This window comes from Puntigrus tetrazona, chromosome 11, assembly GCF_018831695.1.
Source record: "Puntigrus tetrazona isolate hp1 chromosome 11, ASM1883169v1, whole genome shotgun sequence".
In the NCBI taxonomy this organism is placed as follows: Eukaryota; Metazoa; Chordata; class Actinopteri; order Cypriniformes; family Cyprinidae; genus Puntigrus; species Puntigrus tetrazona.
The window spans coordinates 1369873-1396332 of NC_056709.1; the positions used below are offsets into that span (position 1 = coordinate 1369873).

General features: G+C 40.2%; 1 protein-coding gene across 1 annotated transcript in view; it reads left to right on the forward strand.

Annotated features, from left to right (window-relative positions):
- Positions 1 to 26460, forward strand: part of lrp1aa (low density lipoprotein receptor-related protein 1Aa) — a 106127-nt gene that overhangs the window by 61200 nt on the left and 18467 nt on the right. The window contains exons 32-67 of the mRNA XM_043251829.1: positions 1059 to 1208; positions 1281 to 1421; positions 2284 to 2409; positions 2928 to 3062; positions 3880 to 4014; positions 4097 to 4226; positions 4304 to 4430; positions 5103 to 5254; positions 5468 to 5592; positions 7036 to 7410; positions 9516 to 9705; positions 9823 to 10027; positions 10516 to 10708; positions 11692 to 11817; positions 12379 to 12507; positions 12581 to 12700; positions 13026 to 13139; positions 13939 to 14088; positions 14199 to 14321; positions 15572 to 15688; positions 15781 to 15909; positions 15998 to 16120; positions 17165 to 17305; positions 17927 to 18114; positions 18457 to 18640; positions 18902 to 18987; positions 19063 to 19182; positions 19627 to 19814; positions 19919 to 20124; positions 20675 to 20863; positions 20967 to 21115; positions 21218 to 21311; positions 21409 to 21525; positions 23532 to 23651; positions 24334 to 24456; positions 24667 to 24792. Of these exons, the coding sequence (XP_043107764.1) occupies positions 1059 to 1208; positions 1281 to 1421; positions 2284 to 2409; positions 2928 to 3062; positions 3880 to 4014; positions 4097 to 4226; positions 4304 to 4430; positions 5103 to 5254; positions 5468 to 5592; positions 7036 to 7410; positions 9516 to 9705; positions 9823 to 10027; positions 10516 to 10708; positions 11692 to 11817; positions 12379 to 12507; positions 12581 to 12700; positions 13026 to 13139; positions 13939 to 14088; positions 14199 to 14321; positions 15572 to 15688; positions 15781 to 15909; positions 15998 to 16120; positions 17165 to 17305; positions 17927 to 18114; positions 18457 to 18640; positions 18902 to 18987; positions 19063 to 19182; positions 19627 to 19814; positions 19919 to 20124; positions 20675 to 20863; positions 20967 to 21115; positions 21218 to 21311; positions 21409 to 21525; positions 23532 to 23651; positions 24334 to 24456; positions 24667 to 24792 (5346 nt within the window). The remainder of the gene's footprint in view (positions 1 to 1058; positions 1209 to 1280; positions 1422 to 2283; positions 2410 to 2927; positions 3063 to 3879; positions 4015 to 4096; positions 4227 to 4303; positions 4431 to 5102; positions 5255 to 5467; positions 5593 to 7035; positions 7411 to 9515; positions 9706 to 9822; positions 10028 to 10515; positions 10709 to 11691; positions 11818 to 12378; positions 12508 to 12580; positions 12701 to 13025; positions 13140 to 13938; positions 14089 to 14198; positions 14322 to 15571; positions 15689 to 15780; positions 15910 to 15997; positions 16121 to 17164; positions 17306 to 17926; positions 18115 to 18456; positions 18641 to 18901; positions 18988 to 19062; positions 19183 to 19626; positions 19815 to 19918; positions 20125 to 20674; positions 20864 to 20966; positions 21116 to 21217; positions 21312 to 21408; positions 21526 to 23531; positions 23652 to 24333; positions 24457 to 24666; positions 24793 to 26460) is intronic.

Below are 26460 nucleotides of genomic sequence, written 5' to 3' on the forward strand. Positions count from 1 at the left end.
TACCCCTCCCTACTGAGCAATATACTTATACTTCCTCCAGTCTCAAGTGCTCACCTTGTGTTCTCCATGACCTAGTAAGATAAGACTACCCTTTATTATATTTCAGCTCACACACAGGTGAGTTTTGCTACTTACCTTCGTCTATGGACATTATTGTTCACCCTCGCTCTCTTGTTGTTGCATATAGTTTACTTCTTTCCTCATGTAAGTTTCTTCTTTCCCAGAAGACATGCCAGTCCACAAAGAAGTCCCCTAGTCCTATCCAGAGAGTGAAATCCCTGAGTTCAAGCTCTAGAGCCCGGTTTAGTGTTTACAGCAAGGCTGGATCCAGTGATCCAGCTGGAACCAGGATTGAAATGTCTCTAATGGCTCTAGATTGTACGTGTGTTTGGGCAGCTCACATGCCTGTGTTATTCTCCTAGAACATTTGCACCGTTAACTGGAGGTCTATACCCAGACAGCTAAGGTGGCCATTTACAAAAGTTAAGCAGTTCTCCTGCTTCCCTCATCATGGACATGGAGATCATTCCTAACTAATATAAATATATGTATGTATATGTATGTTCATTTAAAAGCTGCTTGTGATGAGCTTTGGTTCATCATGTGACTTTCAAAGGTACAATGTGATGTGTATTTTAAAGATGCAGAACAGATTTCAGAACTTTAATAGGTATATTATCATTATATTAAAATTATATCAGTAAATTAAATTACGGTATTTAACTGTAATCAAATGTTACCGTATTATTGTATGTTAGAAGACATTGGTTAATGTTGGCTAATGTAGTTAACAATTGTAACCTTAAGCCACTTTTCCACCATTGAACTGGACAGTTCTCTTTGCATAACTGTTCCATTCCGCTCCGATCGGAGCCGGCCAGTACAGTGCCGGTCCAGCATGGTTATCTAACTGTGAATGGTTTGTAATTGTGCCATACCATGCCGTATCAGGCTAGTTGCAAAGTTACTTACTGTTACTGTAATGTTTATGGACTGTAAAGTGTTACCTAAAGCCCATCTGCATTCTCCTGAGCTGTTGGTCCGTGTCTGTGCTGCAGGTCTGTCTATAGACCACGACACCGAACACCTGTACTGGATCAGCTCAGGAAACGGCACCATTAACCGCTGTAAGCTGGACGGATCAGGACTGGAGGTGTTGGACACGGTCAAAGGCAAACTGAACAAAGCCTCTGCGCTGGCTATCATGGGTAAATACACCACTAATCATTTTGTTGGCTGTCTTTTTTTAAGATACTAATGTTTTGTCCGATGTTGTGTAGGGGATAAGCTGTGGTGGGCGGATCAGGGCACGGATGAGATCGGCACCTGTGATAAGAGTGATGGAGGAGACTGGAAGGTCTTGAGAAACAGCACGTCTCCCATGATGCACATGAAGATCTACAACGAGACCGTGCAGACAGGTTGCAGAATCAACCGCATATAGTGTCCATTAGCCTCATTAGCATTGAAAAGCCGATTGTTTGTTATCAAAATGTTGACTTTGACTTAATTTAAAGTGATAGGTTACCCAAAAATTGAATTTGCTGAACATGCACATACTTTCAAGCTAAGATGTAGATGAGTTTTTTTCATTACATCATTTGCTCACCAATAGATGCAGTGAATGGGTGCCGTCAGAATGAGGGTCCAAACAGCTGATAAAAGCATCACCGTAATCACTCCATACCACTCCAGTCCATCAGTGAACATCTTATCTTGAGTTAAAATCATTAAAGTGTTTAACTATATACTAAATGCTAAATATGAATTCCTCAAGTGAAAAACTTCATCACTTGTTGTCCTCTCACATATTTTAGATCTGTTTTTGGTTTTGATTCGTAAACACTGCTTGAACTGTGTAGCTGTCTCTCCTGATTCAGACCAGATTAATTTTTTCACTTGAGCAAGCGCTATTATAGTTTACTCCAAAACTATTTTCTAAATATGTTATAATGACGGATTTATTTCTTTAAAAAATGCAGCATTTTCTTTACCAGATGTTAAATGATGAACTGCAGTGGTGTGGATTATTGTGATGTTTGTATCAGCTGTTTGGTCTCTCGTTCTGACGGCACCCATTCATTGCTGAGCAAGTGATACATTGACACATTGCTCTCTTCATCTTGGATGAGTTTTCGAGCCTGTTTTCAATGACTATTACATCATTTAATTGCTTATGGCACATTACTTCACATTAGTGCAGATGACTTCTGGTTGAACTGAATTGTGGGTGGTTGGTTAGATGCGGTTTGCTGGCCTTGACTGCGTGCGTTGTATCATCAGGTTCGAACATGTGCAGCAACAACAATGGTGACTGCTCTCAGCTGTGCCTGCCCACGTCTCCCACCACCCGCTCCTGTATGTGCACGGCGGGATACAGCCTGAGGAGCGGACAGCAGTCCTGTGAGGGTACGAACAGAACACACACACACCTGACATTCGGGCTCTCAATTATGTGTGACTTCCTTTTGGTAAAATGACACGGAGGTACAATAGACCACAGTGTTTGCATTTCCTTTAGGGAACAGCTGGAAATCCCACATTAAGCTTACAGAGGAGCTGAAAACAGCACAATAATATAACAAGTCAACACTGTGGGTTTTACTTGTTTTTCTGCCAAACTTCTAATTGCAGAGTTAAATATTGTACAAAATGCTTTGTGGTCGACACAAGAAAGGTTTTAAATTATTCATTCAGCTAGGGCACATCAAATTTATCAAAAGGGGTGATGAAGACATATAATGTTATAAAATATTTCAAGTAAACACGGTCCTTTAAACCTTCTATTCATCAAACAATTCTGAAAAAACTGAAGTATCGTTCAGACCTTTCAAGCAGACCGTTAAGATTATTTATGGAGGAAAATGAATTGAATGAAGGCCTGTATGTGGAGGAACAGCCTGAAGCGTGGTGGTTGTTGATTTCAGGGGTGGGCTCTTTCCTGCTGTACTCTGTTCATGAGGGCATCAGAGGAATCCCACTGGACCCCGCTGACAAATCCGATGCCCTTGTACCGGTCTCAGGAACATCACTCGCCGTCGGGATTGATTTTCATGCGGTGAGTCTCAGCACTAATGATTCAAAATCCCCATGTTTTTTAAGATACAGCAGTGGTATTATATGATGAAGAAAAGTAGTAACAATAAGTCCTTCACACAATGTTCACATGGCTGCATTTAAAATTGAACTGGAGCTGCTGGTTTGGTCTGTCCAGAGAACTGCCCCCCGACTGAGCCTGGTTTCTCCTCCCAAGGGTTTTTATTTCTCCGTTCTGTCACGGATGGGGTTTTGGTTTCTTGCTGCTGTCTCCTCCGGCTTGCGTAGTTGGAGACACTTAATTTCTAGCAATTATTGTTGATTTGATTACAAAGATCCTGTTGAAATAAGCGGATTGAGACAAAGACGTCTCTGAATTCAATAATGAAATGCCTTTAACTGGAAATAGATCATGGTCATTATAAATTACTGACATAACCTGTATTGTCAAAAGCACTATATAAATAAAAGTGATGGATGTATTGATTGATTGATTGAAAAGTCTGTAAAAAAAATTATATGTCTTTTAATTAGTTTTACTACTTAAATCATTACTTGAAGCATTTTTTGACTACATTCTGTTGATTAACAAGTGATTTCAGTAATACATTGTGACAGATATTAGGATATTCAGTAAGTATCCAGAATTAGAAATATGGACTGGTTCCTGATATTTACTGGGATTCTGATATTGGGAAAACAGTAACAGACACAAGTTTTTTTTAGGTTCTGGTGTCAATAAGCAATGCATCCATAAAAAAATCGAGAACTGTAAAAACCATATTTTTCCCAATGAACTGTCTTTAATCTTTATAGTAATTCATACCTGTGTTCTTTCTGTAGATAATGACACCATCTATTGGGTTGACATGGGTTTGAGCACCATTAGCAGAGCTAAGAGAGATCAGACGTGGAGGGAGGACATCATCACTAACGGCATCGGCCGTGTGGAGGGCATCGCCGTGGACTGGATCGCCGGTGAGTCTCAAGCACTTTCAGGTGCGTTTACGGCTTTACTGTAATACTGACGCGCAAAACCTCGTTCCTCTGTGTGCTGTAGGAAACATCTACTGGACGGACCAGGGCTTTGACGTGATTGAGGTCGCCAGATTGAACGGCTCGTTTCGATATGTGGTCATCTCCCAAGGACTGGACAAACCTCGGGCCATTACTGTACATCCCGAGAAAGGGTGAGATCTGAGTAACTTCCTGTTTGCTGTGCGTTTCCATGAAGCGGCTCTCTCCTCACGGCTGGTTGTGTGTGCAGGTATCTGTTTTGGACGGAGTGGGGACAGTATCCACGCATAGAAAGATCTCGTCTGGATGGATCTAACAGAGCCGTGCTGGTGAACGTCAGTATCAGCTGGCCCAACGGCATCTCCATTGACTATCAGGTGCGTACGACACGTTTCAACCCTGTCGCAATCTAATATGGTAACACTTTACAACAAGGTGACATTTGTTAGCATTAATGTATTAACATGTATAATGTTCTTCTCACTTTGTCCACATTTTCCATCTACCGCAGTGGTAAATACAAACCGGTTACTTATGAAACTCATTCACCGGGCCAAAAAAATAAAAGAGCCAAAATTGTGACATTTTTCCGTTGCGAATGAAGATAAAAAATGATGAAACTAAATAATAAAGTTTGACCGGGCAAACTCTGATGTTGGCTTGGAAAACATAGCTTGTTTAGAAAGTTAGAAGTGGATTTAATATTTCAGGGCCTAAAGATTTTAAGTCTGATAAGCTGGAAATTTGAAGGTTTTGAGACCATATGAGACAGCGAAACTATTTTTTTAACGTGATAATAGCATGTTTCTAACACATTGATTGCACGTTTTAGCATGCGCTAGTTTCTATCAGGAATTAGCACGTTGTCTAACACATTCTATTGGAATCTCTTCGTTTCTACTGCTTTCTAGAATTTGGACAAAAAGCTGATGAAAAATTTGCAAATTACATTAAGATGTGTACTAGAAATTTCAAGCAAATATCTCTTATCAATTGACGACTCGATATAGATGCGTGCTGAATGTGTGATCATCCTGTGCATCCTGTAGGAGGGTCTGCTGTACTGGTGTGATGCGCGCACGGATAAGATTGAGCGCATTAACCTGGAGACCGGCGAGAATAGAGAGGTGGTGCTTTCCAGCAACAACATGGACATGTTCTCTGTATCTGTGTTTGAGAGCTACATATACTGGAGCGACCGGTCAGTGCAAGCGTGCAGACGTGAAATTATTCATTCGTCCACTAATATGATGATTATTCTACAGCATTGTTATTTTATTCGCTATCCCTTTCTAAAGAGCCTTTAAACTTTATTTAACCAGATGATGTTAAAGCTGAAGTGACCAATTTCTATATATGTAAAATATATATATGTGTAAATTGGACACAATATTTTATTCATTTATTTTTTAAGGACTCATGCGAATGGTTCAATAAAGCGTGGCAGTAAAGATAACGCAACTGATTCAGTAAGTCTGAGGACAGGCATCGGCGTTCAACTCAAAGACATCAAGGTCTTCAACAGAGCGCGGCAACAAGGTGAGTGTTCAATGACTTTCTCGTGAGAAATCAACTTCTAATAAAACATAAATTATGCAGAGGAATTTTTATATTTGCCCTTTTTTTTACCAATTTTGTTTAACTTGATGCACTAAAATAAGTACATTAATACTACAACCTGAATTCTGGAAATGGTTATTCACAAAAGAACACAAGGAATGTTTAAACAGAGGAATTTTACCCTTTTATCCAATAAATGAGCTTATTTCAAACTTGATATCAGAAAAAGTTGTCACGTGGGCAACAAAGGGCTAAAAAAGCAAAAAAAAAAGTTAAAAGATTCAGCAGGGAGAACATCTAGCAACTAATTAAGTTAACTGACATCAGGTCTGAAACATGCTTCGCTGTAAAATGGATTAGCAAATATATTTATAAATATGCATCTATGGTAATTCACGTTGGCCAAAACACGGAAGAAAAAGCGTTGTGAAAAAAAATACTGCCAGCAATCACAGACGTATCCGGATGGAATTAGTTTTCTCTGAGAATCACTGAGTTTGCTGAAAAACAGAAGGTAATTTGCTCTGGACACGACTCTGTGGCTGACTTTAAAAACAACGTTCCTCAATGTCAAATTGCAAAGGCTTTGCACATCTCGTCATCTACAGTGCATGAGCTCATCAAAAGATTCAGTGAAACTGGAGAAATCTCTGTGTGTAAGGGATGTGTTGGATGCCCGTGATCCCCGCAGGGTCCTCAGATGATACAGCATCACTCATCACATGATTCTTTGTCTTTGACATTATTACATGGGCCCAGGGATACTTCCAGAAACCCCTGTCGGTAAACACAATTCATCACACCACCTGCAGATGACAGCTAAAGCTCCATCATGCAAATAGCTTTCTATTCCATATGTAAACACGTTTCGATGATCAGATGCCGCTTCCTCTGGGCTAAAGAGCAGGTAGACCTCCCAGTGTGTAAGGTGTATAAAGGTTTTAAAGCTCCTCCAGGTGATGTCTATCACAGGGAAGGTCTTGTGTATTTCAGCGGGACGATGCAAAACCCCATACTGCAGCACGTAGTAGAAGAGTCGTGTGCTGACAGTCAACATTTGCTGCATCGTTAAACAAAAAATACGTCTTAGACGACCACAAACTCGATTTTAGGCTAGAATTGGACCAACCACAAAACTCATTACCTCCATACCTAGGCATCTTCAAACTGTTTTGTAAAGAGGGAGATGCTACACCAGTAAAATGTTGAGACCTGTAGAAGGCAATTCGAGATGAGCTCATTTTACGCATAAAATCTCAGTTTAAACATTTGTTAGGTTATCTATGTTCTATTGTGAATAAAATATTGACTTATGTGATTTGAAATTCTCTTAATTTTATTTTATTTTATTAAAATTTAAAAAATACAATTTTCAGAATTCAGGTTTGTCTTAGTTGCAGAACTTCTTAAATCTTTCTGCAGGAACCAACGTCTGCAAGAACAAGAACGGCGGCTGCCAGCAGCTCTGTCTTTACCGTGGTAACGGTCAGCGAACGTGCGCTTGCGCTCACGGCATGCTAGCTGAGGACGGCCAGAGTTGCCGTGACTACGACGGATACCTGCTGTATTCAGAACGTACGATATTAAAGAGCGTGCACTTATCGGACGAATACAACCTCAACGCACCCATCAAACCGTTTGAAGATCCCGACCACATGAAGAACGTCATCGCGCTGACCTTTGATTACCGCGGGGGCGGCGGAAAAGGAGCCAATCGGATCTTCTACAGTGACATCCACTTTGGAAATATTCAGCAGATCAATGACGACGGGTCAGACCGGAAGACGGTGGTCGAGAGTGAGTTTCATGTCTTCTTTGCCAAAGCCATTTAAACTAAAGCTGTTTAGTTTTACTTGATGTACTAAAATAACCAAAACTAAAACTAACAAAGACAAATATTAAAATAGGCAAAAACGCACAATAGAATTCTTAATTTGAACAAAAATAAAAACGAAAATATAAATTAAATATATTTATTTATTTAAATTAAATATATATCCCCTGTAAAAAAAAAAAAAAAGTCATATTTACAATACATATATTCCGTACTAAATATAATTAACATATATACTAACATATTGCCCAGTTCCACTTTTTATATTTATTATTTAATTCAAGTATTAAAGTACATTAAGCACAAAATGTGTTTTAATTTGGCAGAATCGCAACTGCAGGGTATTTTTAAGTACATACTTGGCATGGAATAAATGCTTTATTTTTTTATGCTTTAATATATTTTATTGTATTTATATTTAATACATTTTTCACTAGTTATTAAACTTTTTATAGTATCTTAATGATAATATTTAAAATACAGTGTTTTGCTGGTCTGTGGCACAGACATCAACGGTATCTCAGATCGTTGAGAACAAGATTGCAGATTCTGTCGTAGTGTTTGTAGTTATTGAGCAGTCCCCAAAACAAGTCTGTGTTTGAATATGGTTACCAGAACAGCGCAAAGCCAGCGGACAAACGATCAAACCGGAATTGGAAAGTCTGAAGTCACGGCCAGTTCCTTTGTGAGAGCACAATAAACTCTTTCTTTCATAAGACATTTGGCTCTCACAGCTTGAGAACTGAGTAAAGAAAGATGTGCGTATCTGTTTATTCTTCTGTTGCCACAAACACCATGTGAATGGAGGATAATTATGATAATTGCAAACTCTCGACCAAAATGCCTCCTAAAAAAGAATGTTGGCTTCCTTGTGCCGGAGTGAAAAAGTTGGTCTCTCCGAAACTACAATCAGAAACAGATTTGCTATTCATCCTTTTGTTTTATTTACTCGTATTTTAGGCAGAAATGTGGTTTTGAACAATAGCGTTTGGTTTTAGAGACTCATTTACAGAGTCCTACCCTGTACAGATGTATTATCCATTTGTTTTCTTTTAAGTAGCAAATTTATGCATTCAGTTAATAGTTTGTTTACATGTATGGAAGACCCCGAAGCACAGTCACGTGGTATTTATTTATTCGTTTAATCCAAATTATTAGACAAATGATCTGCTTGCCAACGTGTTTTTACGTAAATGTAGGCTATTTGATGAAAAGAGTTTTACTGCAAAACACAAAAAACAATTACAATATGCATTCTTCTTGGGGGGGGTTATGTTTTACGTTAAATTCTTTTTGTTTTCTTATCGTGTGGTTTTCATTAAACTGGTTATGAACCGGTTATGTAATTAAAGCCAGGCATTTCAGTTCTTACATCCTACACATCTGTCTCTGAACCTCATCAGTAATGAATGAACAAACAAACAATGAATCATTTGCTTTCATCTGTTTTAGGGGTTGTTTTGGCCAGATATAATTGACCCGTGACTAACGCACATATTTGAATATCGCATGTAAACATAAGCCTTTCTGCGGACATCGCTTCGTTGCAGAACCTGATTTGGACACGTTCATGGATCAACCTCTTTGTTGTCATTGTGATTAGCCAATCAGATTTGAAGAGCCATTTTATAGTTTTTGTGAAGTTAAGGCTTATTCCTTATCGATCAAAGCATGTCCTGTCCTGAGCCCTTAACTCAAGTCCAGCTGATTTATTACAGTTTTAGTGGAATGTGTTCTTGTTCTTTTTTTATTTGTTTGCACCAAAGTTGTTTTAACCTGACTTTCTCCTGTGAAACATGAAAAAACACAAATTCTGAAGAAGGTCCTTGCTGCTGTTTTGCTTAAAGTGAAAGGTCACTGCAGATCGAAAAAATCAATAGCCTACGTTTTCGTCGGTTATTTTTTCTGCTCACTCAGAAATGGATCAAGTAGCACATACGATTGCATTTTTTTAAGGCTACTAAATATATTCAGTTGAAAGCATATCTAGAACTTCCCTCTCACGTTATCATAGACTTCATATTCTTTCTGACAAATTATGTGAAAATCTTGCCAATTTTTTGTGCAGATGTTGGCTCAGTGGAGGGGTTGGCGTATCATCGAGCCTGGGACACTTTATACTGGACCAGTTACACTACGTCCACCATCACCCGTCACACGGTGGACCAGAGCCGCTGGGGGGCTTTCGACCGGGACATAGTGGTCACCATGTCAGGGGACGACCACCCCCGGGCGTTCGTCCTGGATGAATGTCAGAAGTGAGATTTTCATTTTTTACAACAAACTCTTAATTTTAACTGTTCAAAACTGCTCCCTATTGGAAGGAAGACAGGAAGATGATATCGCATTAAATCACTACCTCTGGTTTTCACCAGCTTGATGTTTTGGACCAACTGGAACGAGCAGTCTCCCAGCATCATGCGTGCCCAGCTGTCCGGAGCCAATGTCCTGGTGATCATCGGCAGCGACATCCGTACTCCCAACGGACTCGCCATCGACCATCGGGCGGAGAAGCTCTATTTCTCGGACGCTACGCTTGATAAGATTGAGCGCTGCGAGTATGATGGCTCCCGCCGCTATGTAAGTCAGAACTTGCACCCCTGAGCGCTCCTTTGCTTAACTCGACTCCAACAAGTCAAATCCCAATGCATCCAGACCAGCCGCCATCATGATGTGCATGAAGACATTTCATTGCATTTTAATAGCTTACTAAAATCTCACTAGTTCAAAAATGTAGCTGTGCAGCGGGGCCAAAAATTAACTTTTCCATTAAAAGCACTATATTTGGCCCTGAAATTGATTTCTAGGGTTTTTTTTTTACTTTTACCTTTTGTAAAGGCAAAATTCTTAATGACCTTCGTACCGGTAACACTATAATAACTACACACTGTGAATCATCAGTTAAGCATTAGTAAATTCTCAATTATTCCTTTATAAACCAATTGTTCTAACATTAATAAGTATTAGTAAACAGCAAAAAGTTCAGGAGAAGCTAGTTTACCCCCAAACAAAGTTTTAACATATCGACAAACCGAATGGTTCTATTCTATCTTGTTTTGCGTCTCTAGGTGGTTCTGAAGAACGAGCCAGTGCATCCTTTCGGGTTGGCCGTTTACGGTGACCACATCTTCTGGACAGACTGGGTGCGCAGAGCCGTCCTCAGAGCCGACAAATATGTCGGTGGAGACATGAAGGTGTTAAGAGCTGATATTCCACAACAGCCAATGGGGATCGTCGCTGTGGCCAATGATACAAATAGCTGTGAGTGAACGGCGGTAATGGCAGCATGGTCAAGAGTACGCTAAATCAACTGTGTGAGAGAGCGATTGCCTCACAGTGTCCTGTCATCTCAAGCGTGTAATTATGTGCCAAAAGTAATCTGTGATTGTCACAGAACCGAGAAGAACTCTATAACGCTTGGGAATGACACAATCAATATCTTTCATCATGCTTATCTAAGTGTGATAGAAGCAATTCTCAAGCACTCAAACCCCTGAAGACAGCATCTCTGTGTCCTTCCAACAAAACCCAACAAATACCCCGTTTACTTGGAGATATGAAGTAAAGTATTCGCGTCCAAAAAATTGTAATATATACGTACATATGCACATGCATGTATATATTTGAGAAAAATGTTGCGCTTATATATTCTCTATCTATCTAGAAAGCCTTTTGAACGTTCTATTTTTCAAAGAATCCTAAAAAAAACGAGATGTCTTACAAACCAATTTTTATAGTTTCTAGTTAATCATAGTAGTTTAGTTCACTGATTCTGGAATCTGTTGTGAATTATGTGTTTAATAAATAAACGATTTAAGTGTAGAGCCCTGAATTAAGCAGCCCAGTTCACGATTCACTCACTGTAACGCATACAAAATAGAAAACATATACTGTATGCATTTTTAAAATGTAAAAAATATGTGCTGCAGTTGTTCTGTCTTTTAAGACCAAGACGATTTTTTTTCCCTATAAGTAGACTTCTGCAGCTTGGCTGTGTAATGATTTTCATCTGCGCACCACTTTGAGTGTTTACATCTGTGTGCTGTGACTTGGGAGTAGTTGTCCGTAAATATGCGTGCAAGTGGGTAGTGAATGTTAGTGAAGTGTGGGTTATTTGTGTCTGTTTGGGTGTTATGTAAAGGGCTGCATAATGAGTACACATGCTTCTTGTGACTTCTCAATGTCAAGAGCTTCTGGGGATGCTAAATTCCTGTGTGTGTGTGTGTGTGTGTGTGCGCACGCAGGTGAGTTCTCGCCCTGTCGGGTGAATAATGGAGGCTGTCAGGATCTGTGTCTGCTCACATCAGACGGACGGGTCAACTGTAGCTGCCGCGGAGAGAGGAGACTGCTGGAGGACAACACCTGCATAGGTGAGACACCGCTGACCAATCACAGACTTCAGAGAATATATGCATCTGCAAGTGTACAGTGTTCACAGTTAACTGATGATCTGGAGATGAAGCAGTCGTAAAGCAGAAAGGAAGAAAACGGCCTCCGTGTCATGCAGTAGAGCACTGAGAGTTTCACACGAGCATTGAACATGCACTTAATAGCACGCATTCATCTAGACGGCTGTGTAAAGTCTCCACTACTTATGTGTTTCAACAGTAAGCTACTTTTGAGGCCAGTGAACGATTTCCTGTCTGATATACTGTAATAACTCGAGGACCAGCCGTGGACGGGGTTTTCTGTGACTTATATCACCGATATCATTTTAGTCAACTTAGTCTATTCTTCTCGACTAACATTAATGGGGGCTTCTCCAGTTAAAAGCTTTTAAACACAATCCCTGCTGAAAAAAACAATAGAAACCATGTGAACGGTTTGAAATGTAACCTACATCAGTGGACCGGGGTAAACGCTGCTTTTGGACCAAATACGACTACATGCCTAGTCGTTAACGTTAACGGCTGCCGTCTTGTGTCTCTCAGCTCAGAACACGTCGTGCAGCAGCATGGACGACTTCGAGTGTGGGAACGGAGACTGCATCAAATACACGCTCACCTGCGACGGCATGGCCCACTGCAAAGACAAGTCAGACGAGAAGCAGTCCTACTGCAGTGAGTGAGATCTACTGATGTTCTCGCCGGTTGTGAAGGCCCGTCTGTCTGATGGCTCTGTGTTTGTGTCCAGCTAACCGCGTGTGCAAGAAGGGCTATAAGCGCTGCGTGAACGGGCGCTGTGTCGGACACAGCTCCTGGTGTAACGGGCGAGATGATTGCGGGGATAACTCTGACGAGCTCTTCTGTAACGGTGAGTCACACATTATATGCTGAACATCTGTAATGCTGCAGCCTGATCTTCAAATCCAGCTTTCTGATGTTGTGCAGTTTTGTTTTGCCTCTCTTGTGGCGTTACAACTTTTGAATCGCAATTAAATGCAACGTGAAAAGTCAGTATTTAATGGCTGAATCATTATGTTTTCCACCAAAATCAACACTTGGTCGGTTTCATTGTCAAGTGGGCCATTGCTGTGGTCCTATAAGTAACATTTTATTATTATCGTTGACAGTAGCAGTATTTATCTCTTCAGCAGATGATTCTGTGAGTTCATGCACTGGTTCTGTGTGTGTTTCAGCGACTCTGTGCACGGCGGATCAGTTTCAGTGCAGAGACGGGTCGTGCGTGTCTAACTCCAGTCGCTGTAATCAGGTGCTGGACTGTGAGGACGCCAGCGACGAAATGAACTGCTGTAAGTTTGCTCAATAAAGTCTTCATGAAATCGAAATTTACTATGTTAGTGCCCGTTGTTAGTCTTAAGGTGTATAATCAATCTGTGCAAATGAATCAAAAGAAAACTATTGGTAATCTTTAAATCAGATCATTTGCCTCCTGCTCTGGAATGGATTGTTTACATGTAGATGAATGATAATGTTCAGACTTTTAGTACATGTACCTGTGACGGGCTGCCGATTACAAGCCAATGATTTTTACATCACTCTGTTTAAAAAAGGACCAATAAACTGAAATGAATCTGCAATGATCATGCATTTGTAGACGTTTCATAACCAAGAGATTCCCTGAAAGTCGCACAGCCTGTACTGTTAGTTCACTCAAAAATGAAAAATCTGTCATTAATTACTCACCGTCACGTCGTTCCAAAACCGTAAGTAAGCTCATCTTCAGAATGCAAATGATGATATTTTAGATGCTCTCTAAAATACGAGCTACGGGAATATTCTTGATGCACAAAGAAAACAATCAAAAATGTATGCAGCAGTTCTTCTCCCTGGCTTTCTGTCTTTTCTTGTCATTTTGCAAAGTATCTTAGAACATAATCTTAGTTTCTGGGGTGCTTCTTATTATTGTTTTCTTTGCGCATAAAAGTATTCTCGTAACTTCGTAAAATTCCAGTCGCATGGACAGATTTAACGACGTTTCTGTGCATTGATCGTGGCCACATCCTTGAGAAGAAGAACAAAGCCTATGAAGCTGAGTAATTAATGATAGAACTATTCCTTTAAGCGTTTGTCACACGTCTTGTTTTTCAGCGGCCTCTGATTGTTCCAGTTATTTCCGTCTGGGTGTGAAAGGTGTGACCTATCAGCGCTGTGAGTTCACCACGCTGTGCTACGCTCCGTCGTGGATCTGTGACGGCGCAAACGACTGTGGAGACTATTCAGATGAGAGAAACTGCCCGGGTGAGCTTCAAAACCGACATCTTTCCTGCTCCTTTAAGTTAAGCATATACGTGCAATAGACTTAAGCAGCCTTTAAACGCCTCTCTCTCTCGTTTCTTTTCACTCGTCAGATAAGAAAAAGAGAAAGTGTCCGACAAACTTCTTCGCCTGTCCCAACGGTCGCTGTATCCCTATGAGCTGGACCTGTGACAAGGAGAACGACTGTGAGAACGGAGACGACGAGGCGCACTGCGGTGAGTTTGTGTATACTGTCCCCTACAGTACCCCTTATTTTTGCCATTTTTTTATTGCTTAGATATCATTATTAAGCGGCTTAGATATCATTAATTAAGCGGCTTTCCTCATAAATGTCGAGCTAATTGTTACATTTGCTGTTTAAAATGGAGACATGAGCTGAATGAAATGGTTACGCTAAATACTAAGTAGGATAAAAAAAGCATTTTTGGGGGAAATTTTTTTAGCATTTCTTGATAAATGGACAAAAATGGTGTTACTTAGAATAATACACTTTAATAGGTAACACTCGTTAACGATTAACTAAGACTTTTCCCTCAGTAAATTCTTAATTTGCTGCTTATTAAGAGTTGTTAGGTTTATGTTCCGGGTAGGATTAGGGTTGTAGAGTAAGATCATGTAGAACAAGGCATTAAATAAGCACATATTAATGTCTTATTCTGCAGGATCTTATTCTACGTCTATAATAATGCATTAAATCTGTCATCATGAAATGATGTATCACTGTCATTACTAATCAAAATGCGTTTTTACTTAAGTGTGACTTTTTACGCCAATCTCATGGTAATTCATACATATTTTACTTATTTTATGCATGCCACAATCAACCCTCTCCTAATAGTGTGAAATTAAGATTTATAGATTTTATGTAGAATAATAAAATAATTATAACTATATGCGCATGCAGATTAAGGCAATAAAGGGTTAGTTCACCCAAAAATGAGAATAAGCCTTCGTTTTACTTCTCTTCAAAGCATCTTGGGTGTATGTGACTTTCTTCTTAAGTGTACGACCCTTTAATATCTGCTAATAAACAGCTAGTGATATGCACTATCCATTTTATCATGGCAGCTTTTAATTTTACAGACATGTGCATACTATGTACTTATTATAGCAGTTACAATGACTAGGTAATAACCCTAACCCTTCCCCTATGTAGCACCTTACAGTACCAGCACTTTCTTATGCAAGTACGCAATAAAGCACAATCATTATTATTTTTAAACATGCAATACAACTGTAGTAAACATGAGACAAGTCAACGTTACAAAAACAAAACTGTCTTTTCATGCATCCTGTGTGGGTTTTTTTCATAATAGGCAAACGTGTTCGGTTTTATAGTTAAATAGCGTTCCCCGCTTCGCACGGGTCATGTGAGGTCGGCCTTTCCAGAATGTTTTAAACGAGTTCTGTCTGTGAAGAATCTTTTGAATAATTAACCAAGGGCTCGCTTAATGATTCTGCTCAGATAAGTTCTGCTCGGCGACACAGTTTGAGTGCGGGAATCATCGCTGTATTTCCAGCAGCTGGGTGTGTGACGGGGCGGACGACTGTGGAGACGGAACAGATGAGGACAGCAGATGCAGTGAGTGCTGATCCTTAAAGCCAGCAGGGACGAACAGCGTAAATGAGAGCGAGCGTGTTTCTGAACGGTGCGTGTTTTCTTTTAACGCGCAGAGAACAAGACGTGCAGCGCGGACGCCTTCCACTGTCCCGACTCACACAAGTGCGTCCCGCAGCGCTGGGTTTGTGACGGAGACAGAGACTGTCCGGACGGAGCCGACGAGAGCGTGAAGGCCGGCTGTGGTGAGCCGTCGCACGCATCGCTCGCTTTGGTGCCAGCGCTGCGTCAGCCGCTTACCTTTGAGTGTGTCCCTGTCTCTTTTCCACTCAGTGTTCAACAACACGTGTAAGGCAGGAGAGTTCATGTGCCAGAACAGACAGTGCATCCCCAAACACTTCGTGTGTGACCACGACAACGACTGCGGAGACGGCTCAGACGAGTCTCTGGAGTGCGGTACGGTCCCGATTATTTCCAACCGAGATGATTATCTCGCAATTAACAGATAATGAGATGAATTACGGCTAACGATTTGGAAGATGTCGATACTTGACTCTCACTTGAAGTAAATCAAGGCTTTAGTCATGCAAAACAAAAGTAGAGAAGAATTGGTATTTGTATACAGAAAGGGTCTCTAATTGCACGGTATGTATTGCCTTCTATGAGGTTTGTTCACACTAGACGTTCATGTGGAAATGAATGACAGAGAACGGAAATTTTTATTTTATTTCATCACATATTAAAAAGATCACATATTGTCCTGGTTATCGGTAACTAATCCAATTAATAAACTATTAAAACCAACTTTTTCCTCAAACTAGCTTAATTTTCTGCTTATTGAGAGTTGGTAAGGTAGTTAAGTTTAGGTATTGGGTCGGTGCTTTATAAACATTGTTAAACAGCCAATATGTTAATAACAGTCACGTTAATAAGCAACTAGTTCATAGTGAGAATTGTTCCCTTTACCAAATTAAATAAAAAATACATAACTAAAATTACTTTAAATAAACGGAAATAATTAAGGCAGCATCGCTCCTTTTATTTAAACTCGAAAGTACTAAAATAACAAAAAACCAATAAAGAGCATTTGATCATTTCCGGATAGACCCGTTAAATAATAATACCAATAAAATGAAAAATAATATAAATAGCAAAAACAAAGTTACTAAAATTGAAGTGGTAACAGAAAATGTAAAAATAAAAATCTTCAAAATTCAAAATATTAACAAAAACTATAATAGTACATCAGTGATATTAAAATAACACTGGCTTTTGGTCATTTCCGTAGCCGTGTCTAAAGTTGTTTTGCAGTGTAACCACATCTCAAAGACAAGTAAGGCATGATCCATGGCTTGTTAATGTTTTAATGCACACCTGCTAGCCAGTTCGGACCGAGCAAGGTATAAGAGAACATAAAACATCAGGGAAGCAATTTTACTATTTTGGATACCCACACAAGTGCATGTTTTTAATCGCTTGGGTCTGTATTCGTCTTTTCAGAGTATCCCGCGTGCAAGGCCGACGAGTTCCGCTGCGATAACGGCCGCTGTCTGATCCAGAAATCCTGGGAGTGTGACGGAGAGTTTGACTGTCACGATCATTCAGACGAAGCTCCCAAAAATCCTCACTGCAGTGGGCCTGGTATGAACTAAATGCTAATCCGGCCGATATCTCTGGCCCCGTTCCATGACAAAGCTGTTCGACGGTCTATGTGTGAAGGAGGACTGAGAGAACTGAGAGCATTTGGGATGAGGCTGAACTGGTGCCGAGTCACACAACAATGCAGACAAACGAATAAAATATGTGACCCTGGAGCACAAAAGCAGTCGCCACTAGCGTGGCTAAATTTTTAGCAATAGCCAACAATACATTGCATGGATATAAATTACCAGTTTTTCCTTTATGCCAAAAATCATTAGGATATGTTCCATGAATATATTTATTGAATTTTACACCGTAAATATATAAAAGCCTCCATTTTGATTAGTAATATTCATTGCTAACAACCTCATTTGGATGATTTTGGCAATATTTTGATTGGTTCCACTTTTTTTTTTTTTGACCAAATATTGCCCTGTCCTTACAAACCATGCATCAATGGAAAGCTTGTTTATTCCGATTTCAGACGATGAATAAATCTCAATTTCAAAACACTGATCCTTATATGCTAAATCAAAGGCTCTGGTTAGAGTAGAAACCCGCAGGGCCCGTTGAATCTGTGCACGCATTTAACGGTTCTCTCTCTCTTTTCCTTTCAAGCAGAAAAGAAATGTAATGACACGGCGTACGCTTGCGGGAACGGTAAATGCATAAGCGAGGCGTTACTGTGCAATCGCGACGACGACTGTGGCGATGGTACGGATGAGCTGAACTGCTTCATTAACGAATGCCTGAACAGTAAACTGAGCGGCTGCTCTCAGCTCTGTGAGGACCTCAAGATTGGATTCAAGGTAAAGATTTGTAGATCGTGCGGGTGTGGAACGTTTCGTTTTATGGGTTTAATTGCTCTTAACTTTTTCGCAATTCATCATTTAGTCATTTTGCCCATTGCACTGCCAATATTTTTTTCTTTCAATTAGCATATTTATCACTTGTATTAAACAAATCAAAAACAGTAGCATTTTTCATTGTTTAAATAAAAATGTTGAAATGGGTTACCGTATACCATATCACACAGAAAAACTGAAGTAAAAGCATGCTTTTGTGCCTTTGTTGGTTCCTTCATATGAATGCAGTCGACATAAAATGAACCGTTCTCCTGGTGCTTACCGTTCTTGTGTTCCTCTCTCCAGTGCAGATGCCACCCCGGCTACAGACTGAAGGATGATGGGAAGACGTGTGTAGATGTGGACGAGTGCTCCAGCACGTATCCCTGCACACAGCACTGCATTAACACGCATGGCAGCTTCCGCTGTGTGTGTGTAGACGGCTTCCAGCTCAGCCCGTCCGACCCCACCATCTGCAAGTCCACCTCCGGTACGAGTCCGGCGGCCGCCCGCTCCATTACGGTTACACACGTGTTGCATTGTGGGACGGTTAAACCCGATGCTTGGCTTGAGGGCGGCTTGTGAATATATATGAAAAGTACACTTTCTGAAGGAATTAAGCGCTGATTTTTCCACTTGCAGTGCAGATCTATCATCTATCAAAGAGTTGTTGCTTTTTAAATGAGTCTCCTTTTCTGTTCTTTCTTTTATGCTGTCATTGCTCTTGATTTCTTCTCACGTCATTGAATAGACGAGGAGCCGTTCCTCATCTTTGCTAACCGGTATTACCTGAGAAAGCTCAACTTGGACGGCTCAAACTACACGCTCTTAAAGCAGGTATGATTTGACAAGTCCTGGAACATTTCGTTCAGGATGTTTGCCTGCTTCCTCATGAATGCTCTTCGTTCCCAGGGTCTGAACAACGCTGTTGCGCTGGACTTCGACTACAGGCAGCAGATGATCTATTGGACAGATGTGACGACTCAAGGCAGTATGATTCGACGCATGCACATCAACGGCAGCGACGTTCAGGTGATTTACGTTTGAATGTTAAAGGCAGTTCAAATGTTGAAAATGTATGCGGAAGTATTTCTTCACGGGAACAGATTTATGTCTCTGCATCACTGCCATCAGAATGAGAGTCCAAACTGGTCAACAAAAAAAAAATACAATAATCCACAGCACTCCCGTCCATCAGTTAACATCTGGAGAAGAAATCTGCGTTTTTAAAAAGTCATCTATGCATAATATTGCTTTCTCCGGTGAAAAAGCTACCTGCCTGAATCAGGAGAGAAATCATGGAAGAAGAATTGTTGAGCAACATGCATTAATACTGATATGGTTTACTTCCCACGACGTTAACCGATTGACTGCAGTCGTGTGGATTCTTATGAGGATTTCATTCAGTTATTCTCTCATTCTCGTTTAAAAAGTGAAACATTTCTGAAGCTGGACATTGGTTTGGCTCTGCTTCAGGTTCTCCATCGCACGTCTCTCAGTAACCCTGATGGTCTGGCTGTTGATTGGGTCGGGGGAAACCTGTATTGGTGTGATAAGGGTCGGGACACTATTGAGGTTTCGAAGTTGAACGGAGCCTACAGGACGGTCCTGGTCAACACAGGACTGAGGGAACCCAGAGCCATAGCCGTGGACGTCCGCAATGGGTAAACACTGAAAGTGCCTTAATGGCTTTCTTTTTCCATGATTTTGTTCCCGTCTTCCTGTTTTTGGTGAGGATCATGAAAGTGTAAGTGTCTGTCTCGATCAGGTACCTGTACTGGTCTGACTGGGGTGATAATCCTCATATCGGCCGCATCGGGATGGACGGCACCAACAGAAGTGTGATCGTAGAGGACAAGATAACCTGGCCCAACGGCCTCACTCTGGACTTCATCAACAATCGCATCTACTGGGCAGACGCCAGAGAGGACTACATCGAGTTTGCCAGCTTGGACGGAACCAACAGACATACAGGTGAAGGGCGAACCTCATATATAAGCTATTCTGTGAAGGGGTCACAGGTTATCAGAGCTGGATTCAGTACAGCAGCAGGACTGACTAGAAACTGTAGTTAGTATGAATAGCATGAAATAACTGACACTTTTAACCAGTTTTAGCAGGTCTTCAATATGACTAGTGAAAAAAATAATCAAAGCAAGCTTTTTGTGCTAGGCCAAACGTATTAGATAATGACACCTAACTTAAAATGTACACTAATAATTTTGAAGTGTATGATGTTTACTAAGACGTATTGTAGATTTATTTGATACAACTACAATAGTAATATTTTTAGCTGATGCACAGCTGAATTTTCAGCATCGTTATTCCATTCTTCAGTGTCATATGAACCTTCAGAATTCATTCTAATATACTGATTCGCTTGCACCAGAAATATTTCTGATTATTAGCTGTGTTGGAAACAGTTGTGTGAATGTCTTATGTGTTTCTGAGGAGAATATTTTATGGATTATGCAAGGGTTCGCTGTGAGATGTTCGTGTTGTAAATAATGTGTTTGTGCTGCAGTTTTGACTCAGGACATCCCTCACATATTCGCCATGACTCTTTTTGAGGAGTACATCTACTGGACCGACTGGGAGACCAAGTCTATCAACAGAGCTCATAAAACACTGGGTATCAACAAGACCATGCTGATCAGCACCTTACACAGACCCATGGACATCCACATCTACCACCCCTACAGACAACCAGAGGGTCAGGCACCACTGCCAAAGACACTTATCTTGTTTTATGCCTCAGTGTGATCTGTCTTGAAGTTGTGGGAGTTAATGTAATGCTTTCTTGTCTTCTGCGGTAGTCACAAATCACCCGTGTCAGACAGACAACGGCGGCTGCAGTAACCTGTGTCTGCTCTCTCCGGGCGGAGGTTATAAATGCGCCTGTCCCACGAACTTCTACCTGGCCGCTGATGGGAAGCAGTGCATGTCCAACTGCACCGCCAGCCAGGTGAGAACATGATACTTGACCCAGATCGTGACCTCAGACTTCACAATGACATATACAATTTCTCCTTCTCCTTCTCCTTGTTCTTCTAACATCTCTCATCAGTTTGTCTGCAAGAACGACAAGTGTATCCCGTTCTGGTGGAAGTGTGACACCGAGGACGACTGTGGGGACCGATCCGATGAGCCTGCTGACTGCCGTGAGTGACGTGGATCATAGGAGACACGTTTTTTTTCCCTGTGGCGTAACTGACAAACATTTATTGAGAGTGCGTTTCTACATACGTCCTTCAACAGCCGAGTTTAAATGCAGACCAGGTCAGTTCCAGTGTGACACTGGTATCTGTACAAACCCAGCGTACATCTGTGACGGAGACAACGACTGTCAGGATAACTCTGATGAGGCCAACTGCGGTAAGAGTACAATCTTGATACACTTTGTTGTGCCTGTGTAATATTCTGTAATTTTAATGTAATTATTATGGTATTGTATGTATTTAATGGGTTAAATCAACTAAGGTGCAGTTAGATAAGGCGTACAGTATAGATAACAATCCTTTAACAGATTTGAATAATAGAAATGTGTTAGATGTGTGTTATGTGTAAGTCAGGTTAAAGAGATGTGTCTTTAATCTAGATTTAAACTGACAGAGTGTGTCTGCCTCCCGAACGGTGTTAGGGAGATTGTTCCAGAGTTTGGGTGCTAAACAGGAAAAAGATCTGCGGCCCGCAGTCGATTTTGAGATTATCAGTCGGTTTTGAGAATGCAGCAGACGTGCAGGACTATAATGTGATTAGAGCTCGCTCAAGTACTGAGGAGCTAAATCATTTAGGGCTTTATAAGTAATTAACAAGATTTTAAAATTATCCGATGTTTGATATGGAGCCAGTGCAGTTTTGACAGAACCAGGCTAATATGTTCATATTTCCTGGTTCTAGTAAGGGCTCTAGCTGCTGTGTTTTGGACCAGCGTTAGTTTGTTGAATAAGCACGCAGAACAACCACCCAGTAAAGCATTACAATAGTCTAACCTTGAATTCATAAATGCATGAATTGATATTTCTGCATTTGACATTGAGAGCATAGGTCGTAATTTAGATGTGTTTTTGAGATGGATAAATGCACTTTTACAGATGCTAGAAACATGTTTTTCAAAGGAAAGATTGCTATCAAACACTTAGGTTCCCAACCGATGAAGAAGAATTAACATAGCAGCCATCAAGTATTATGCAGACAGGTCGGTTTAGCCGGTCTGTCTGCTTCCTGACCTAGCCCATTCTTCCTCGATTAGATTTTGAACGTATGTCTCTAATTCTAAAACCAGAGAGAGATAAACTATACATGTGGCAAGCAGCTTACGTGCCAATGCAGAGAGAAGCCTTTCACTCACCGGGATGGAGTGATGGATGATTAACTTACCACTGTTGTTTGATGAATTAATGAAAAACGGAGCGAGCGGGAGTGAACAATAAATGGAACAGAGCAGAAAAAATTAAACAACAATAGGCACGAAAGAAATACGTACTGCACACGTTTTTTAGATTAAAGGCGAATGATCAACAGTCAAATTAGTCAGATTAGTTTGGATATTGGATACTGAGGGAATTAAGTTATATTTAAACACTTCAAGCAACAGAGAGTGATAAACAGAAAAGCAAAGCTACATGGAGCTCCAAATGCAAATATCTCATCAGAACAGCAGACAGGAGCCAAGTACTACCACTAAGTACGTACTATATAATTAGTCTGTATTACAGACACCTTAAAAATTTTATTTTGGAAAACCTTTACTTCACTACATGTTGTTCTAACTATTGTACTAGAAAATTTGTTAATCATGCAATTGAAAGCCCATGCACAGTCTTCTCTGCTATAGCAGTCATATAATCATATCATATAATGATGCAATGAGATATTAATAACTACTATAATAAAGTATATTTGCAAATCATTCTTCTACAGTATTTGCCAAACATTTTGTCCTATGTAAAGTTTTTTTGAAAGTTTTTTATGCTAACGTTAACACATATTTTCTAAACTTTACATTGAAAATCAAGTACTCACGTAAAATTGAGTACTTAGAGTATACTTTTTTATTGGACTAATATTCTGTCATGCACTTAAACTAAAGTATTAGATATTTGTACTCTGTCTACCAGACTTGAATTTTTAATAATCATTGTAAAATTTCCAGAATATGCACAAAGAGTATTAATAATGTGCTAGTGAGCTACTGGATTAAGTACAAAGAGTGTATTTAATACTACTGCTTGAATAATGCTATTGCTGCTGTTTTTTAAGGGCTTGACTTTGTGTCTAAGTTTATGTGTTTATATATGTGGTAAGATTGCGGCAACACATGATTGCTTTAATAAATAATAAGTTCCAATCTTTTCATCTTTTGTGCGTGTGATTTGCAGATATTCACGTGTGTTTGCCCAGTCAGTTTAAATGCACCAATCCCAGTCGCTGTATTCCTGGAATATTCCGCTGTAACGGCCAAGACAACTGCGGGGAAGGAGAGGATGAGAAAGACTGCCGTGAGTTTCATTATAAGACAATAAAACAAAAAAGGTGTGTTTTAATAATCTCACAAAGCCACGCTGTGTCTTTGATTTTAATGTGATTGGTTGTATGGCCACATACACATCACAACCTTTCTGTTCCTGTCCTCTGGAAGATGTGTTTGCTCATCTGAAAGATCATTGGGGTCAAAATGATTTTTTCATTTTGTGAAGAAAAACTATTACAAACTATTTATGTTCTGTAATGAGCTGAATGAGGTATGAATGATTAGGGAGACGTCCAAAGTGGCTCCAGGACTAGGATTAATTACAAAATGTTTCTTTGAACTCCAGATTTTAAGAATCTAAGAGAAGCTTTAATAAAAGCACATGAAGATGAGGAGCAAATGCAAAACATTAAGACAAAATCAGACAGAGAAACAGAGGGCAAACAAAATGTATTAGAACACGAAAGAGTTATTTCAAATTATAGCGTTATAAGGATTTGATTGTATTTTTACTCATGCAGCCTTTGAGAGAGACTCAATAAATATCTTACAGACACAAATCTTTTGAATACTAACATGTTTGCGCACAAGTAGAATACTGAAATACCTCAAATTCTCTTTTTTTAGTTTAGCGTGTGTTTTTAACATCGCATTATGATTTTTTTCTTTTAAAAATATGATTCAGTTTTAACCTGTTTATTTGTATTTAGCGGAGGTAACGTGCGCACCTAACCAGTTCCAGTGTGCCATAACCAAGCGCTGTATTCCACGTGTGTGGGTGTGTGACCGTGATAATGACTGCGTTGATGGATCTGACGAACCCGCCAACTGCAGTAAATGGAATATTTTTTTAATTGAAAACTCATTACATACATTTTAATCAAAACTCAAAGTGCATTATCCATTGCCAGTCCTATTAATACATAGAAACGTGCATGGTTATGTTCTCAAAATAGCTTGACGCCTGCTAATGCTTTAGTTTGAACACGATTAGCGCATATTGATGTCATTAATTCAGTTCTTTCTTATATTCCTTTCTGTAGCTCAGATGACGTGTGGTGTGGATGAGTTCCGCTGTAAAGACTCTGGCCGCTGTATTCCAGCTCGCTGGAAATGCGACGGAGAGGATGACTGTGGCGATTCTTCAGATGAACCCAAAGAGGAGTGTGGTGCGTTCATACGCTCATTTACAAGACTAGCAAATGAAATATGTTAGAGCGGTTTCCTTGATTTAAAATTTAAAGAGATAGTTCGTTAACAATGTCTGAGTTTAAATTTGTAACCATGATTCCCTGAGTGGAAACAAGATGGCGTGTCAAAACGCATTGGGAAAGACTCTATGATCACGTCTTGAAGCACGTTTGAAATCAGTCCAATGGAGTGGCAAGATATCATGGGGAGAGTGATGTTGAAATCAGGAAGCTTAAAAGCACATCCGGAACAAACAGCATTAGTTTCTGATAGGTCTAAGCAAGTCGCTCACAGGGATGCAGGGGGAAGAAGTGTTTGGTTTCCTTTAAGGGGTCCATGGGTACAGACGTAACCTGAGATAAGACATAAATCTGCTTCGCCATACTGATGAATACCTGTCTACCATGAATCAGGGCTAGCAAAGCTAAGAGAGGAGAATTTAAAAGCTTTTTCAAATTTAAAAACCCGAAATCCCAGGTCTAAATAATAGATTCTGATGAATGTTAGTGAGGAAGAAAAGCCCGCCACATCACAAATGTTCTGCAGGCATGAAGAAAGATTTTAGAAGCCACCTTACTTTGAGTTGAATGCACCAATGGTCACAGGCTTCTTGGTTATATCATTTCCCTCAAAACGATGTCCAAACGATTTCACATCTAGAGATAAATGACTGGATGATGAAGTCACTAAAGAGGAGGGCTCGCTTTTTTGTGGTACACTATTCGTGCTGTCTAAACAAACAGTTTAGAGACTATGCCCATGATAAACAACGAAATACTGTTCTTTTCAGGGCAACGTTAGACTGTTTGTGTAAAGATGCAGTATAGCTCTACAGCTCTCAGTTCTTGGATTGTATTCACTTTCACTCTCATTGAGGCCCGGTATGCCTGCGGACCCTTGTCTTGACCCGCCACCTTTCCCACCCAAAGTTGTTCTACAAGTCTTGGTTGGTAACGGTGGAGACGGTGCTATATTGGGGCATAGACTATGCGAACATCAAGAGGTTGACTGAGCAGGGCTGTTAGGTGATCTGATACATAGGCAGGTAGGACCACATAGTCACTTAGATATAGGCCTTATTTAGACTCTTTGCTCACCACTCGTTTTAATCATAGACTGTAAAAAAAAACATGGACGTAGGGTCTGTGATGTCACTTGTATGTTTTTGAAGATGAAAGTGGGTGGAGCTGGCCATCGCCATCTTGGCATTGCATCACCGCGTGTCACTCTCGGATAATCAAAAATGGACAAAGAGGCGGGAGCTGGTTGATGAAACCACGCCCACCTAGTTTGATTGGTGATGACAGCAGCAAAAATCTACCTCAAGTAGCTACACTCTTAATTATGTAGAAATTTAATATAATTTATAGATGAGTTAAAAAAATCATTAATTTATTAGCATGAATATTACTAGAATAATAACCAATTATTATTAGCAAATAAGCACATATTAATGTCTTATTCTACATCCCTAATCCTACCCAAAACCTAAACTTATCAACTTACCTTACTAACTATTATTAGGCAGCAAATTAAGTATGTATTGAGGGAAAAGTCGTAGTTAGTAGAAAGCTGGTCCTGAGCAGGAGCTAGTTGCTTGGGACCAGCACAGGATCAGCTAAGGACCCTGTTTTTTCAGCAGGACT